The sequence below is a fragment of the Euwallacea fornicatus genome, chromosome 23, assembly GCF_040115645.1.
Source record: "Euwallacea fornicatus isolate EFF26 chromosome 23, ASM4011564v1, whole genome shotgun sequence".
Lineage (NCBI taxonomy): Eukaryota > Metazoa > Arthropoda > Insecta > Coleoptera > Curculionidae > Euwallacea > Euwallacea fornicatus.
In genome coordinates this window covers 3,543,962-3,561,163 of record NC_089563.1, presented here as the reverse complement: position 1 = coordinate 3,561,163, position 17,202 = coordinate 3,543,962, and the positions used below count along the sequence as shown (strand labels likewise).

Sequence of the window (17,202 nt, the reverse complement as noted above, 5' to 3'; positions counted from 1 at the left end):
GGAAGATTCTGTATTAGAAGTTATTTAGTTTCATAGCAATCCGTATCGTTAGAAGTGTTATTCGTTTTTAAATGCAAAGTAAATTAGATTTTGCTGACTTTCTGAATTCATTACATTTATTACTATTAAACATTTTACCTGGTCGAGGGTTCAAAAAATCCCATACAGAAGTTTTTCGAATGAAACCTTTAGTTATTTAAAGCAACACCCAAGTAGCATTACGGTTACAGCAACTTATACGGCTACCTCGTTGAGATGATAATCACTTAATTGTTAGCCCTAATTACCTCTTAAAAGTATTAGAAATTTCTGTTGAATTTAAAAGTATATGTAACAGCAGGATGGCCATCGAAGCGGACCACTTCATAATGTACTTAACTTTAAAATGCAAAATATTTTTCAATTTATTTTATGTAGAAGTGGCAATTAATTTAAAGTGAATACGTTCATTTCGATTATGATTTAGTAAACTCTAATAATACTTTAGTAGGGCCCTTAACCTTGATATGGAACCGACCGCCCTAGCGACATTCACGGTTTTTTATTATTTTTAATAGAAATCAAACTCCGACTACTTGCAATTACTGTGTTACTTTTACCAGTTTTAATAAGGTGAGGGCTCAAAAGCTTTGAGTTTTGTTTATTAAAAATAAATCTAATCCTTTCGATAAAGGTATGATACTTTGATGAGTTCCAGGTAAAGTAATGAAACATGGGAGGATACAAACCGCAAAAGATCTTAATCACTCAGATAATTTAAGAAAGAATGTCCTATCATTGCGAATCTAATAGTTTCTAATTTGTTCTAGAGGATAGAAAGAGTAATATACACACTTTAAGCATAACACCATAACAAGTAAAACCATAAACTACTTACTTGCATTCAAACTCCTGACTTCTAAGACCGGTAATAGTTTTAAACTTTAATACGATATTGGGTATCACAGGCGTTCGTCCTCCGAGCTGGCACTGCAACGTGCCGCATTCGGCATCTTCTGGTTTACACTTGATGTAGTTCCCAATATAGTCTGAGCCACAGTGACCATCTATAGACCCTTTGGTGTTCATGATCTCGAAACATTTTTCGTCTGAACCTATGCTGCCTGAAACCAACAATGACTATACAAAAACTTGTGAGAGAACTTCCGATAAAGTACCTGAACCCCAGATGTATTCGCACTGAGCCGTGAGGGTCGGACAAAACCCGTTCACACATTTTCCCATATCTCTATCGGTCCCACACGGGCTTCCATTTCTTTTGTAGACATCTGGGGGACATTCTCCAGTGTCCCCGGTACATGATTCAGGAAGGTCGCATTCGTTAGTAGCAGGGCGACATACAAAACCTCTTTCCTGAAACATTTTGGATAAGTGATATATGGTGAAAAGTAAGAAATGAGGAGTACTACACAGATATTCGTAGTTTTATGAAACTTCTCTTGAGGAAAGTATTGCGGATGTGTGATGATTTTAAAATTGATTTTCTGGGCTATCATTGAAGAGCTTGGATAGATTATGCCAATTAAATTTCGAGGAAAAATTATATTGACTAATAGTGATAAAAAAAGCCTATAATAAATCCTATTAAGCAAATAAATACCTCTTTCGGGGATGCTGAATATACAGGATTCTCTATGACGACAGACACTTTAAGAAAAATTTATCCATATATATATCCAATATGTATACGTGTAGAAATTTACGCAACTCTCGTCATTTGATTAACAATAATTCATTTACAACTAATCATTTCTATTCCCAAAACCATTTTTCAGTTACTTCCTCATTAGTATTGCGCAATTTTTTTTCGAGTGGCACAGTATTCAAAGTACACTGAGAGCAGACAATTTCGAAAATTTTTTAGAACTCGAGCTTGACCGTCACCCAGAAAATGTTTTGCTTATATTTTGTTGAGCTGTCGACTTGACATTTATTAATGTACTTCCACGAGAACCATAAGCAACAAACCAGAAGATAGAGCTATTTATAATTTTTAAAACTTCTAGGTGCCTGGCAACATTAAAGCACAGGGTGATTGCTTTAAGTGTAAATTTTATGCTTTTTCACATATTACCAGTCCTATGAGAAGGCGAGGCTGTTCGACGGTCCAAGGCGCAAGATCTGCTAAGACCGGTTCTGTTTTTATAGCATGTATTTAAGATTTTACTCTATAGAATTAGAAAGCAATTTTAGTAGATAACCAACAATATCATTAAAATGAAAAAAAAATCATTCAATACTTTTTAAAATTTTTCAAAATCCTTCTCTAATTTATATGATTTTTTTTAAATTGGAAATGTGCTATAGAATCATTGGCTAAAGTATCTTCTTTTCATCATAGAATACCTAGTATACTTCTAGCGCTAGATTTTGATATAAGGGAATGTAGTATAAAGGACGCACTACCTAACAAATTAAAAAAATCTCTATTATTGTGAATTTTAAAAATATTCACCGTCGTTTTAAAAAACGTAGAACGGTGGACGTGAGTATCAAAAGCTGCTTTAAAAATGTGGTTGGCAAACCTACGTTGCAAAAAACACTATGTAAACTTAGCTCAAAGGGATGCTCTTAAATTACAAATGGTCGCTCTGGTCGGGCTCAAATTAACACTGATTGGAATATTTAATATCCTTTAGGTTCTCTCTATAATTTAATGTGTTTTATATGCTTGCCAGTTGCTATAATGTAGTCATATCTTCAGGACTATTAAAGTTATTAAGTTTAAATAAAACAAAATTGTTAAAGTTAATGGTAAACTGAAATTCTAAACCGCTATTTTCAAAGTACGTCTAGATGCTGTGATTTAACCTAACATGTACTTCGTGTTTCTTTATATTCAGAGTGCTTTTGGTGAGGTATTAGGGATAAATTTTTTTTTTTTAATATTAAAGTTGGAAGACTACTCTTAAATGCACATTTTGCGATTTTTACGATATACTTTTACTTTATGCAATAACATTTTTTACGTAAAACGATTCTTAAATAGCCCTACCAGTTTTATATTTAAAGTCTCTTCCCATTCTTAATAATAAACCCACAAGAATCAATTAAAATTTGAAAAACATCCTGTATTTTTAAAGCGGAGGCCATCAGAGTCTGACTTTTATAATAAAAAAAAGCATGATAATAACTCTCTTCAAAATCTGACAAATCAGTGAAAAATGCAAGAAGAGTAAGTAAACTATAATTAAATCCTTCGAAAATACAGTTAAAAGCCAATTTTACACACTGGCAATATTAGAAGATAGGAACAATTCAATCGGATATTCTGGGCTGATTTTTGTGATGCGTAATGCTTTGAACCTCCGAATACACCGAATATTAGCCCAACCCAATCCTGATCATTGCAAAAAATGACAAAAAGTGAAATAAAACATGATTGTTCGTATTCAGAATTTCAGCTAAAACGGGGCTCTTTGACAGCAGTCGGCAATTGCAGAATGGAGCAGCGAATGAACATGAGGGACGGGATTTGCTATTGAGCACGATTAGTTGACTGACAATATTTCATATGAAAACAGAACACTTCTTTTATTTTGCCATGTTTTAAGGGGATTTATACTGCGTGACATAGAAAAAGAACACCCCGTAAAAATGGATTTATTTAAATAATTTTTGGTATGCATGTTTGTATATGGGAACACAAAAAAAATTCAATTTTCAGCTATATTTATTAATGTATTTATGAGTTATCAGGAATTTTAGTTTTTTTTACTATAAAAATTTCAATAAAATATTAACAATATGATATTGCAATATCATTTATTGGTGTATAGTATACTTAAAAAATTTTTATGTTAATCAAACATGTCTAGGCGAAGAATGCAGCGAAATTTTCATTAATTGGGCAAGTTTGGGAGAGGTTGAGCAGTGGATCTACGAGTTGATTGGTCATTTAGAGAAATCGTCACTAGATTGAACCATAGTGTAAGCACTATAATGAGATGTTACCAAGTACGGTTCTAAGAAGAGTAAACAGGCAGAAAGAGAGATACTGAACGATGCCGAAAAAATAGAACAAGATCGTCGCATTCGAATTATGGCCGTAAGACCTAGATTCGTCTCGTCGAGGATGCTGACGGCTCAGTAGTCTGCTGAGCATAGAAATCCCATTGGGATTCGAACCATTTATCGCCGGATAAGAAGTTTTGGATTAATTTCCTACTGTTCCCATTTTTTTTTACCCTTCATCTTTAATCATCGTCAAAATCGACTGCAGTGGTATAGAGAACGGATATATTGGGATCTGGAATGGGATAATATCGTGTTTAATGACAATCCTAGATTCTGTTTGGGTATGCATGATTATCGGATAAGAGTAAGAAGAAGACGGGGTGAAAGACGGGATCCTCAATTTACAATACAGAGTCATGTCCATCAGATTGTTGGGGTAATTGTTTGGGGTGCTATTTTATATGGTAGCAGATCAACTTTAATTTTCATTATAGGTAGTATGACAGCTCAACGATACATTCAAGAAATCCTAGAACCCCATCTCGTGTATTAACTGGAAACTCTTGTTAATCCAGTTTTCTAGCAAGACAATGCATGACCACATGTGGTTAGAATGACTATAAACTTCTTTCAACAAAATGCAATCAATTTGCTATCTTGGCCACTTCGATCTCCAGGCTTTTCATCGATTGAACATGTATGAGATATTGTAAGTAGAATGTTACATAATTTACCCCATCCCCCACAAACACCAGCAGCGCTATGTCATGGTGTTCAGTTAGTCTGGAATGAGATCCCCCAAGAGGACATCAATCACTTCATGAAATCCTTGTCTAAATGTGTACAAGAATGTATAAAACACCGCTGAAGACCGACAAATTAATTTTTTTTTGGTTTTTAACAATTATATTTGTTCAATTTTTTAATTAAGTATTTATTTTAGAGTATGAAACATGCATACCAAAAATTATTTAAATAAAACCATTTTTACGGGGTATTTTCTTTTCTAAGTCACGCACTATATATTTGTGGCGAATCATCATGAGTAAAGTTTGGAAGCTATTCTTAGTAGTGCATGGTAACTCAAGAGATGCAATGTAGTGTCCCAAATTCAACTTTCAACATGTGAGCTTCGGAAACTATTTAAGATGGAGATAGAGTCGGTTAAATGGAGGCATAAATTCACAACCGTAAATTTTGCAGTTGGTTAACTGGAGGTACAGTTTTATAATTCTGTATCCCTAATGGTTTCTTAAGGTTACGTATTGAGAGAGTCGAATTTGGGATACGGTGAACTCCATCTCCTACGTTGGCTTAGATACCTTTTTTATCTCTACTAGGAATTTTCATTATTTTATCCATATTTGTTAGAGCATACCTATTAATAATATTTCACCATTTATGGCATATCGTATTAAATATGATCGCTCCTCTTATGCGAAAAACCTCAAACGAAATTAACCAGATCTGAACTCAAAAAATTTGATAAGGCGATTAAAATATTTGCAAAAATTATATTTGTGTAAGACAATTTAAAGATTGAGTAAAAACAGAGAAACAATAGGGATTCTGTCATTTACAGGCTAAGAGAAGTTCTTGAGGCTGTTCCATCTAGATTTACGTGAGAGCCAATTATAAGTCTATCCCCCCTTTTTTCAAAACTATTGAATAATTTTGAGTTCGTTTATGGCGACTCTTAAAGTGGCAAACGAGCACCCTTTTAAAAACTCCATACGGACTATTTATAGCTCTTAATTCATTTCACTGATTTAATATTTTTTTGAGTTCTTTGACATCAAAAAGTGATACATTTTTGATAATTGATAATTGGTGACTGTCACATTAAGTTCCACACTGACTGTCAGATAAGTGTGAGGATTTTGAAATTTCATAACCTTGAATATGTCGGTTTTGATAATTCAATAATGTCAAGTTTCATATAATAATTCATATATAAATGTGCGAGAATAAATATTTTTTAACTTTTATGGGCCAAGTTTGAAGACTGAGGAAACTAGATTAAAAAATGTCAGTTTTGATGACCAGAAAGTCATATTTTGAAAGTTTGATTAACTTGTAATTGACGGGAAGACGTGGGAAAAGCGTAAATCAAATTCATGATCATCTTATTTGAGAGATGAAAGTAACAAGTCGCTGGAATATCTTTTGAAATGTATCGGGCAATTTACCTTTAATTTGCAGCCCTCACAGCAGGGACCTGGCGATGCACACTTGGACTCGGCCTTGAGTTTGCAGGTGAGTGGATCACAGCAAGGATCGTAATCATCACAGTCGTGGATTCCTCCGCAATCACATTCTTCACCATCGTCCACCACGAGATTGCCGCATGTGCGCCTGTCCTAAAATAAAAAAGAAATTCAACAATTACATTGAAAAACTGTGATTAGGAACCAAAGTTGATAAACTTTGGATCCTAAATTGGAACCATATTCCTTGATATAAGAATTTCAGAAATTGTTTTCCCCGCCTCGTTCGCTCTTAACCAACGATAATTGGTTTAGTTCGAAAGCACATTTCCGCTCTTCAAAACAAGGAGCATTTCCATAATTTTCCGCAGTTTAAAACTTTCGGAACACATTCCTCGTACTTGTGCCCGGCGGCGCATATACGATGTTTTTTTTAATAAAGTTTTTTAATGAATGCGAATCCTATTCGCAGAAACTCATCGTCTGTTTTCCGTATGTTTAAATTCAACTTTAAACTTATCCAGTTTTGCATGTCTACTTTAAAACTAATGGCGAACGTTGAATATGCATAGAAGGAGATGAGGTGTGGAATTTAATAATGACTTCTGACAACAATTTATAAAACTGTTTACATATATGGGTAAAACAAACTTAAATAGAGTGATATTGAATTTTCAATGCAACTATTCGAGTCACTAATTTTCAATAAAATCAAGTTTATCCACAAAACATAACGTTCATGGTTACATCAGTGGATGGATCGAAATAAGATAATTCATTTGTGTTTGTTTAGTGATTTATAATGTTTTCATGAAAGTATAATAAATAGCGAAATCTAAATAACTTAGTAAAAGTAAATGAAATGATTACATGACATATTTGTTGTTTAATAAGACGTTACAAAGTTTAAGCAATCAATCAACGTAAATCGAGAATTAAATGGCTTCAGATTTCATCGAATGCGCCTAACAGAGTTGAACAAATGCGTGTATAAATTGTCAGAATAGAGATACTGACATACATATGCACATATATATACAAGGTGGGTCAGTTCACATTAGCAGGTCTCAGGCTTAATAAAAAACATTGCTTTTAGTAAATAGGTTCCATACATAACACATTACTCATTATTCTGAAAATTTTCGATGTATTGTTTGATAGTTAGGCTTTGCCATTCTCAACATTTTTTTTTCGTATCACTCACTGCTCTCGAGTTACATGTAAAATTAGCCGAGCACAAACCATTTTTCAGCATTCAGCATTTCGGTAGGTCATGCACGTGTTCGAAATATGTGCGTGTTCGGGATTTGAATAATTGGGCTTGTGTGTGAATTTTATGGAGGAATGGTAGAATTTACCATTATAACTATCATTACAGTGTGTCTTCATGACTTTATGGAGCTATTTGATATAAGATATCAAATAGCTCCATTTGATATAAGATATCAAATAGCTCTTTATAATAATTATATAGCTATTTAAGATATTAAATAGTTATATAATTTGTGTCAACGTCAAATATTTGTGAGCACAGAATTGTTATTAAATTACGTGCCATCGTTATCATGTATACTCATCTTGACAATTTTCCTTTCTTCACATTGTTAAATCGAGTACCAGTGTGCGTAGACAATTGTTTTGAATTTCACCCTTTCCAGGCTACACCCGCATGTGGGTAGGTCGTAAGGACATGTGGAGTAAAATATATGCGCGCCAAGTTTGAAGACATATATGTCTGATGAAGGCGTTAAGTAGAAACACGTGTCATTAGGTTATCCTTCTGCACTTAATACAGGCCACAAATTTTATGTAGCACGACAGTTATTTGAGCATGTGACAGAAAGAATACAGTAAAATTTTTTAATTTATTTTGCGATTTACTTGTATTAAATTGCTGTGTTAAAAAACGTATTACATTAATCTGAGAGTCAAACCTATTCAAATGTTCAACTGGCTTGAAATGCAGCCATAAAACCTTCGCGTGTCAATGTAGTGTTTTGAATAATGCAAACCCAATAAGAGGAAGTTAAGAAAGGAATAAAAAACATTCAAATTAATTTACTTACTTGTAATTCATTCGGCTTATTCATTAAACATTGCCCGGATCCAGTACGTAGTCTATCTACGTAATCAGACATGCTACAGTCACTAAATTTATAAGGCTGCACATTGTCTTTTCCTACAATGGATTTGGCCATTATACAACCGTGCCAGTCTTTGCAGAAGCATTGCTGACGACCGTCATCATGTCCCATGCCGATGTTATGACCAATCATGTGAGCCATTGTGCCTAGAACCGAATGGAAAAAACTAATAAAGTACCAAAAAATCGGAATGCAAAGTTTACCTGCTAATAAATGAGGCTCGTAGGGGTTGATATCTACACTTATTCCTACTGATTTGAGGGTGCAAACCGTCCCTGGAACGGCAATTCCTGCTTCTCCGCTATCGAAAACTCTTCCAGTGAGGAGCTGCGTGGTATCTTTCTCTATGCCAAAGAGGGCACTCGACGTGTAACTGGTGAACTTGTTTAATATGCTATTAATATTCTCTTTGGGGTCGAACTTGATTTTGTCTTCTTGACCTAAAGAAATAAACATTGATTTTATAAACTATTATTGCAATATTTTTCTGTAAACTTAATATGGTTGCTGTTGACATTGTCGAGTTCTGTCTGTGCTTCATTAATTCTAGATAATTCTAGTTGATGAGATTTAATAGAAGAAAATTTAAGAAGATTTAATAATAAAATCGACTTTTAGGATGCTCAAGTTAATTAAACGCAGAGGTGAATCGAGGCGCAAATTCTCGATAGATTTAAATTTTTCAAAAGTATATGAGACCACCTCTATTGATATCATGAGTTAGGAGAGTAGAAAAAAAAATCGTGTTTGTGAAGTACTTCATCCTGATGTCAGAATGCTGTAACGGGATTAAAAGGGACACAGAGCAGACATGTTACCTTCCATTGATTATTTTCTGTCCAGTTCTCAAATAAACTCAAAAGAGTATACAGCAATTTGGATAAAATTACTTCTATGAGTACCTACTTACCCTGCCACGTTTCTATGTACACAACAGACACCCGCGTATTCAACGTCCGAAAGTAAAGATCCGCGATATTCGCCACTTGTATCGAGTCATGCACCACTTCTGTCCGAGTACTTCCGTTCCGTTTATCGAACATGGCTTTATCGATTACCAGAGCGGTCTCTATGTATTTGGTCACTTCTCGAATGTCCCTCTTTATCCGCAACGTGGATAATGGATTGTTCAGGCGCCAACTCATCTGATCGGTGGTAGCGCACCCCGCATTGGCTTTGGTTCGCGCCTCGAAGATTACGTGAGGGTGTTTCTGCTGAAAAAATCAAGTCGTGCAGTTACCCAATGGGTCCAGAAACATCAGGGGTAGATGGTATCATGGCTGTGGAGGCGGATTTATATTTACTACAGATCATGGGCCTGGAGGGAAGATCATGGACAGAAAATGAAAGGAACACAGGTGGCAGGTCGGGCGAAGGCGTTTCTTAGAAATATGAGGAAAGAGTAATAGATAATGACGAAGGTCTTGATTTCAAAAAGTATAGTATGGTTAAATGTTAACTAAAGATTATCCATAGCTTTCTTTTTATGGCTGATATCGATTTAGCATTTTTTCAATATAGGTGGGTTAGAGTAAACTTTGTAAACACTGGTTAATAATGAAAGGAATCTCTGTATATATTTTTAATACGTTTCTGAAATTGGAAAATAGCGCGTTAAAATAGGGTACCAGCATATTACAATAACACAAATTCATAAAATACGTCAATAAAGTTTATAAATGACGGACTAAATATGGTAAAATTGAGTTTCAAGGGGTAATACACTTTAATGGTGTTTTTGCGCGTCAAAATTACGAGCGCGTTTAGTTTTAATGCGAAATCAACTCCCCGACTAAATTATTCATTAGTTGTTAGATTATTATGCCTGATTGGGATTTCCGTAACCATTCCCAAATTATTTTAAAAAATGACTAATAATTATCGATGTTGTTTTCGATGATCCGTGATTTCAATTTTGCGAGAGTGTTATTCCAGTAGTTGGATTTTCTGATGTCAAACAATTTTACAGCTCGAGTTATTATTATGGCCCCTCGAGAGTCTTGAGAAGTGTCTAAAGTGCAATAGGGCGAGATCTTAAAAAGGCAAACTGCCAGTTCAAATCGAATTCCGGTGTCGGAGTTTCCGCGATTCAACTCGACCAGCAATCGCGGCTTAACATTAGATTAAGCACAACGATGTGTTGGGATTAGAGACCCTGATTTACTGTTTCAACTTCATTGTTTTGGATAACGTCTTGGAAAAGCAAATTTCTCTTCGATTCTTTGTATCGGTGCATGCAGTTGAACTCACACAAATTAAAGTCTCATTCTTCCCCTTTATTTAGCTTATCTACATATGAGGGACCATTTGTTGGGATATGTGATATACAAATGGACTTCCCTTGTTCAAATTAGCAAAACGCGACACCATACATGGCAATATTTCATTAATACTGGAGACATCCATTCCTTCTACAAGCCATTCCTGCCGGTTCCTCTTAATTCATCTTGAACTAAAGAATTTAGTTACAGATAGTGGAACTTAAAAACTAACGCCTCATTATTCTACTTGCCTTATTCACATCTAGAATGATTAAATTATCGCAATTAGATACCGCATTTAATATACAATTGATATTCTCTATTATAATGATGCTTACTGCAGTTGTGCATCAGATATCTTTCATTGAGGAATGAAGTTTAATTTGATATGAAGAGAATATTTTCTATCTTCAATTTAGACAAGATCCATCAGAATTAGTTAAAAACAGATTTAAATATTTACGTAAACAGCAAAGAAAATAGAATATGAAGTTTCTGACTTTGTTTCTGTCCTTGTGTCCCGTAAGTATGATGAATATAAAAATTTACCTAGATTATTGAATAATATAAATATGGAAAACCTGCACAAATAAAAAAAACTGAAAGTGATCAATAAAACTATTCGTCCTATTGGAGGAAAAACAAGAAAGCGGTCGTCGAAGTGGAATTATTTTTACTTAAAAACGCATTTTCAAAAATTAAAATAATATTTTACAGTGGAACAATTCTTATATGGGCGATATTACCATAAAATAAATATATTTCTCTAATTTTTAAGCTTACAAAAATTGTGCTGAAATTAATGAAATTGACAAATAATTGAAGCAAGTTGACATGGTAAAAAAATGAAATTCAAAAGATTGCGAAACATAAACATTTTAAATTATTACGTTTGTGTAATGTGTCAGTGAAAATAAATTTTAATTATTTTCATTTCTCACTAAAACGTTAACAAGGGTTTTCGTCCGAGGCTTTAGTAAACGTTGAATGTCGGTCACAGTTAGTATTAACTAAGAATTGTTCAATTCCACCACTTGTATAACTTCTATTTTTGCGTGAATGCTATTTTCAAAAGAAGTAAAAAAAGCAGCTTCAAATTTTAAAAATGAGCAAAATTACAGAAAATTAGAATATTTCGAGATTGCAAAGTATTTCATTTTGTGAAGTTTTATAAAACAGCTTCCAGCTCCCATACTCTCTTTAATCGAAACAAAGCGGCTTCGAAAAGCCAATTTCAAGCAAAAATGTTCAATTCCCTCTCCAAATAACATCCAACCATTTCCATTAACAAAGACAATATTAATTAGAAATAAAATCATAATTTTAATTTCATAGCCTGGATTTTCCATCGAACAAAATAACCTTTTTTTGCCACTGGGAGGCGTTTTATTGAATGCGAACCGTAACTTTTCTGACCATAAATAATGTATAATTCCCAAACTGCCCTTTTTGGTGAAATATAGGGCACGTATTGTGCACTTGTGCATTCGTATTTCTAGCTAAATTAAGTCAAATTGTAAAACTCGCCTTTCAACTAGTTTGAATCTGAAATTTCTGCTCAGCTTTGCACTTATGGCCGTTAAAGTTTTATAATTTATTTTTACTTATGTGTACTTCGTGAATGACATGAAATAGAATAAGGTTTTTGTTCCAAGAATTGCTGGTATATAGTCAAAACTATTCTTATAGAAAGATGTCTTCAATAGATGTTTGATTATCTTTTTTCTTTTAATTAATATGTTGACTGCTACTTTCGACAAATTTTATATTTTCTTTAAGTTCACAGTGTTCTAAATATTTAAATTGAAATTGGAGCTAATATAACTTTAGTTACAAATTACGAATAGTTATCCAAAAGTTGCACAACTGTTGAATGCAACTAAAGAAATTGGTCCATGTTTGATACAATTGGTACGAAAAAAGTATTTTTATTATTAGTTAATACGGTAAAAACTTTTATTGGCATATATTAAAAGAATTCAAGATATAGATATAACAAAAACTGTATTTTTAAAATTATTATAACAAATAAGTTAGTAGGTATATATTACTTTTTAATCAAATTTAAATGCAGATTTTATCATTCTCCTCATCAGTGTAGTCACTACATATGCTCGGTTGAATAATTATTGAAGCAACATGAGGTGACGCCTGATATTTGTTTTCCTTTTGTATAAAATGAGTCACACAGTTTTTTTACACTATGTCTACTGGCCTCTGCAGGACCCTCCTTTACTTTATTTTCCAAGTGGTTTCCAAAGGCCCTCCAAAAAATCATACCTAATTAATTCATTGAAGTCTTTTATTTGTAAATAAACAACTAGAATAAACATATACCTGCAAAATCAAAACTTTCGTAATAATACAAGTAACCCTAAGAAAAGTATATATAAAAAATAATGAATGACTTATTAACTATGTAACACCACAAATCGGTAATGAAAATTTAGTTTTAAACGCCCTTCGGTGACATCACTAGTTTCAGTTTGTTTACTTTTGCGAGTACCAGTCTCTGTGTGCAGTGCCGGCGCATGTCAAGTATTCATCGTTTCGGAAGCCAGACCGAGACACTAATAATTTGGTCCACTGGTTCAAAAGGAATGTTTAGAAGGTTTCCCAGTGGGCGTAATCGAGTAATCACCTAAAGATGCAGATAAGCATATGTGCAAACTATAAAAACAAATTAAAGTGCAATTAACTGATAAATAAAAGAATCTCGATTAAGCGTAAAACGAAATTTTTCTCTATTGTTTTTCCGAAACATTCTGCCGTAAAGTGAAATAGTTATTTAAAATATTCGCCGTCACGAATGCGAGTAATTCGAAGGCAAAATAAATGCGACCATTAAAAACAACGACCTCAATTAAGTCTTAATAGAACTTTGATTATTCCGGTTCGGAGTGCTTGGCGGTGCTCCGGCTAAATTTTATTTTAATTTCTAAATCTCGCTTCGTGACCGAGCATCCGCCATCATTGTGCTCGATGTCGTAAAAACGACCGCGGTTTTGCCGGAAAATCGCATCTTCAAATAAACCGAGAAAATTTTTAAATTACTTGCAGAAACAAGCGAGAATCGTGCCGTGCACTGCGGGTGGCAGTGAAGCCTCGTTTAACGAACTACCCTTTAATTATGATGGCTTATGCGCTATTACGTGTCGCAAAAATAATTAACGTTTACATTTCCGACTCATCGTGTTTTAAAGGGTCGAGATTAATTAAAATTAATTGAAATAACTTTTAACGAACGGGTTGTCAGAGGCGGTGGCGGTGTCACACGTCCAAAGGCCAATTAAGACAATTTGTGTGTGTTTCCCAATTCATCCCTTTTTTTCGGCTTCTAACGAGAGGTGCACTCTAATTAGGTAGTTGGCATTCACTGCTCGTTTCTGTTGGTCCAATTAAATTTTATTTTTTTGTGATGGTCAACTATCACGTACCTTACAATAATTTTGCGCAAGTTAAAAAAATGCGACATAATCTCCCCTCTTGTAAAAATCTCTGTGTTTTTGAGTAAAATTTTTATTTAAATAATTTGAAAACAACTCATTCCTCTACCTATGTATGAAAGTGAATATACATATATAATTTCACCTTTATGAACGCATGCAATGCTGAGCATGATGGTATGAAAGAACGGTATGTCGTATTTGTGCAAATTATGCAGGGATTGCAGATAATTTGTATTCACTTACATTATGAAAAATTGAAGAAGTTGAATTTGAATAAGTTTCAAATGATTTAGATCGTGTTTAGCTTTTCTCTTTTAGTTTTACGAAGCAAAATATGATATTACATTTAATATGCGTTAAAGTTACGACTACGGAAAATGCAAAAAGTGTCATATTTCAAAAATCGATATACAGGGTGTTTACTAAAATGATGGCATTAATATCAAGGGGTGATTTCTTGTCATATTTTGTAAAAAAAAGTCCTAATAAACGTATGTTTTATCTTGTTTCGTTTTCGTGATACAGGGTATTAAATTTTCATTTTTTTTTCGGTTTTTCATAAATATTTTCGGACGTAAGGGCAATATTTCGATGAAATTCAGTATTCAGGGATTTTTCGAGACGAGAAATTCAAATATGATATCGATTTTATCTCAATATATAGGGGGGCTATTATTACATGTTTTTTAGTAAATTTATGTTTTGATGAAATAGTGTGCAGAGAAATTTTTCATCGTCATTATCTTGAAAACCATTGTTCTGGAAGCTTTTGACCAAGTATACCTTTTTTGTTTCAAATTGACGAGGAAATAAGACGTAATCTATTAGCATCCAAAATACATGTTCCTAAAAACGTTAAGACTAATGCAACACGAGAATATTACTTCAAGTGGCGTCTTTTACATATTGCGGTAAAACGGAAATCATATTCGAATTTCTCGTATCAGGAAACCCCTGAATACTGAACTTTATCGAGGTATTGTCCTTATGTCTGAATATATTTATGAAGAACCGAAAAAAACTTGGACACCTTTTATCACGAAAACAAAGCAAGATAGAATATACATTTATTAGGACTTTTTTCATAAAATGTAATGGAATGACCCCTTGAAATTAATGTCATTATTTAGAAGACACTCTGTATTTTGAAACGCTTAATAATTTAAATGGATACTATACTTATTCAAATGAAATGATATTTAAAATTATCGAGGAGTCCAAAAATTCAACGATATACAATAATTTTTTTTAAATAGAAAAAAGAGATCCATCGCAATCTTTGTAGCTATGCCGTTTATTTAAAATTATGTTCAACTAATACTTCTAATTTGTTGGATACAATTCCTGACCAAGAAAATTTGGTACACTTTACATAAGGCATTGCTTACTAGTTTTTCTTAATTGAAAATCAAGTTAGTTTTAGATTGATTTCCCAGTGACTTAATTAAAATCGCTCATTTTTTTGTAGGCAAAGTATAGAAAAACTCCTGAAATATGTTTCGGGATATAGCCAAGTGCTCTTAAGTTGTGTCACAATGAAAAGGGTATTATCAATGTATTTTTATTTTTCTTTCAAAATCTGTGTTGTTAATAAAAATCAACCAAAAAATTTTCAGAATTCGAATTTTCAAAAATGATGAATAAATTTGATGTTCTAACTGTTTTGATTAGCAGTTTAGTTGGGAGCGTAAGCTATACAAAATGCTCAACTCATACCAAATTATAACTTGAAAGTGGTACCTAGAAACGAATATTGAAACTTTTTGTGCACTTCAAACATTTTTATTAGCTTTCTCATCCAATAGGACCAACAACTCTATCTAAGGGATTATTCCGAGGTCTACAATGGACAATTAGCTCCCTATTCACTTGTTCCCACTTCTTTTCCTCTGTATTTTTTGGCAACAATAATGGAGACATTTTTCATTGTAAAGTGGGAATCAAAATTAAACTTATTGGCAATCAAAATTATCTCTCCACATCGGCTATTATTTTCAATATCCGTCCAGCTAGAAATTCCATTTTGGCAATTTAATATTGTATTTTCCAGTGGAATATGTAGTAATAGTAATGGAAATATCGCTGGACTATGTAGTAAAATAGAAGCGCATGCAAAAACCAGCGATTTTATAAATTTATACCGATCAAAATAAATAATTGGATTTTGTTTTAGTTCCACGAACAAATATAACGAGTGACATTCGCTAATTATTTCAAATGAAAGCGATGCGTGTTGCGGATCACAATTTGCAAGAAAAATTGCTAATATCTATTTTGAACATTAAGGATATAAGCACAGTTTTAGATATTTTTAATGAATAAAAACAAGTCTTTGAAAAAACATTTTGCCTAATTTTTTACTGAAAATTTGAGGAGGAGGAGGAGGAGTGCCCATCTGTAGTGGTTCAAATAATTTAACTCTTAATTCTCCAGGTAGGTACGCCGCATAGTTCGATTACGTCTCAATTAAGGTCTAATTGCGGACAACGTCGAAACTTGGAAACTAATATTAAACTAACCGCATAACTAAATATTTCCTTTAATCTCCTGGGGGGCACAAAAGGCGTAAATTAATCCCCAAAATTCTGGAACCGTTTAAACCTCTTAGGTCCGGCCTGAAATTTCCCATGACCAAGGTCCCCCCAACAAGTAAAGTCGTTACTAGTATTATGTTAGGCATATTACCTCCCTAAATACTGACCGGAAATTTACATTTGAATTCTTCATGTCTTCACAAAGCCTCTGCCGGGAGTTTTAGCTAGAATGAGATTTTAATACTAAAATTTTGCTGAAGTTATAATATTTCTCCAGGCAAAGTCCAGTAACAATGTGGAAGCTATACCTTCATTTTCGTAATTAGGTTACAGTTCTGTCCCTCTTCATCGTGTCCGAAGGATAATTTCCGTTGGGAGAGGGGAGAAACTATATATTTACGACTAGATGAAAATAGTTCGATTGTATAATAGATATAGTCTTATACTGGAAAATAGCTGTAGATTAGATGGTAAGGAGAAAACTTGCTATAATATTTTAACTATTATGTTTATGCTCAATGGAGGTAAGAAAAAATGTTTTAATAACAATAGTTGGAACAGCTTCTTGAGCACTATTATTGACAAATGGGAAATATTCAAAAAGCAGTATAGCAAATTCTCATTTGAAAATGAGTGAAAGGTTGGTTTAC

The 17,202-nt window shown here is 33.4% G+C and overlaps 1 protein-coding gene across 13 annotated transcripts in view; it reads right to left on the bottom strand.

Annotated features, from left to right (window-relative positions):
* Positions 1 to 17,202, bottom strand: part of mmd (mind-meld) — a 341,450-nt gene that overhangs the window by 25,806 nt on the left and 298,442 nt on the right. For 12 of the 13 annotated variants that reach the window (XM_066295889.1, XM_066295897.1, XM_066295893.1 and 9 more), the window contains 6 exons: positions 9,219 to 9,522; positions 8,512 to 8,748; positions 8,231 to 8,454; positions 6,147 to 6,317; positions 1,158 to 1,353; positions 878 to 1,103 (listed from right to left, as the gene is read on the bottom strand). In XM_066295889.1, the coding sequence (XP_066151986.1) occupies positions 878 to 1,103; positions 1,158 to 1,353; positions 6,147 to 6,317; positions 8,231 to 8,454; positions 8,512 to 8,748; positions 9,219 to 9,522 (1,358 nt within the window). The remainder of the gene's footprint in view (positions 1 to 877; positions 1,104 to 1,157; positions 1,354 to 6,146; positions 6,318 to 8,230; positions 8,455 to 8,511; positions 8,749 to 9,218; positions 9,523 to 17,202) is intronic. The other variant, XM_066295887.1, reaches the window with a different exon arrangement.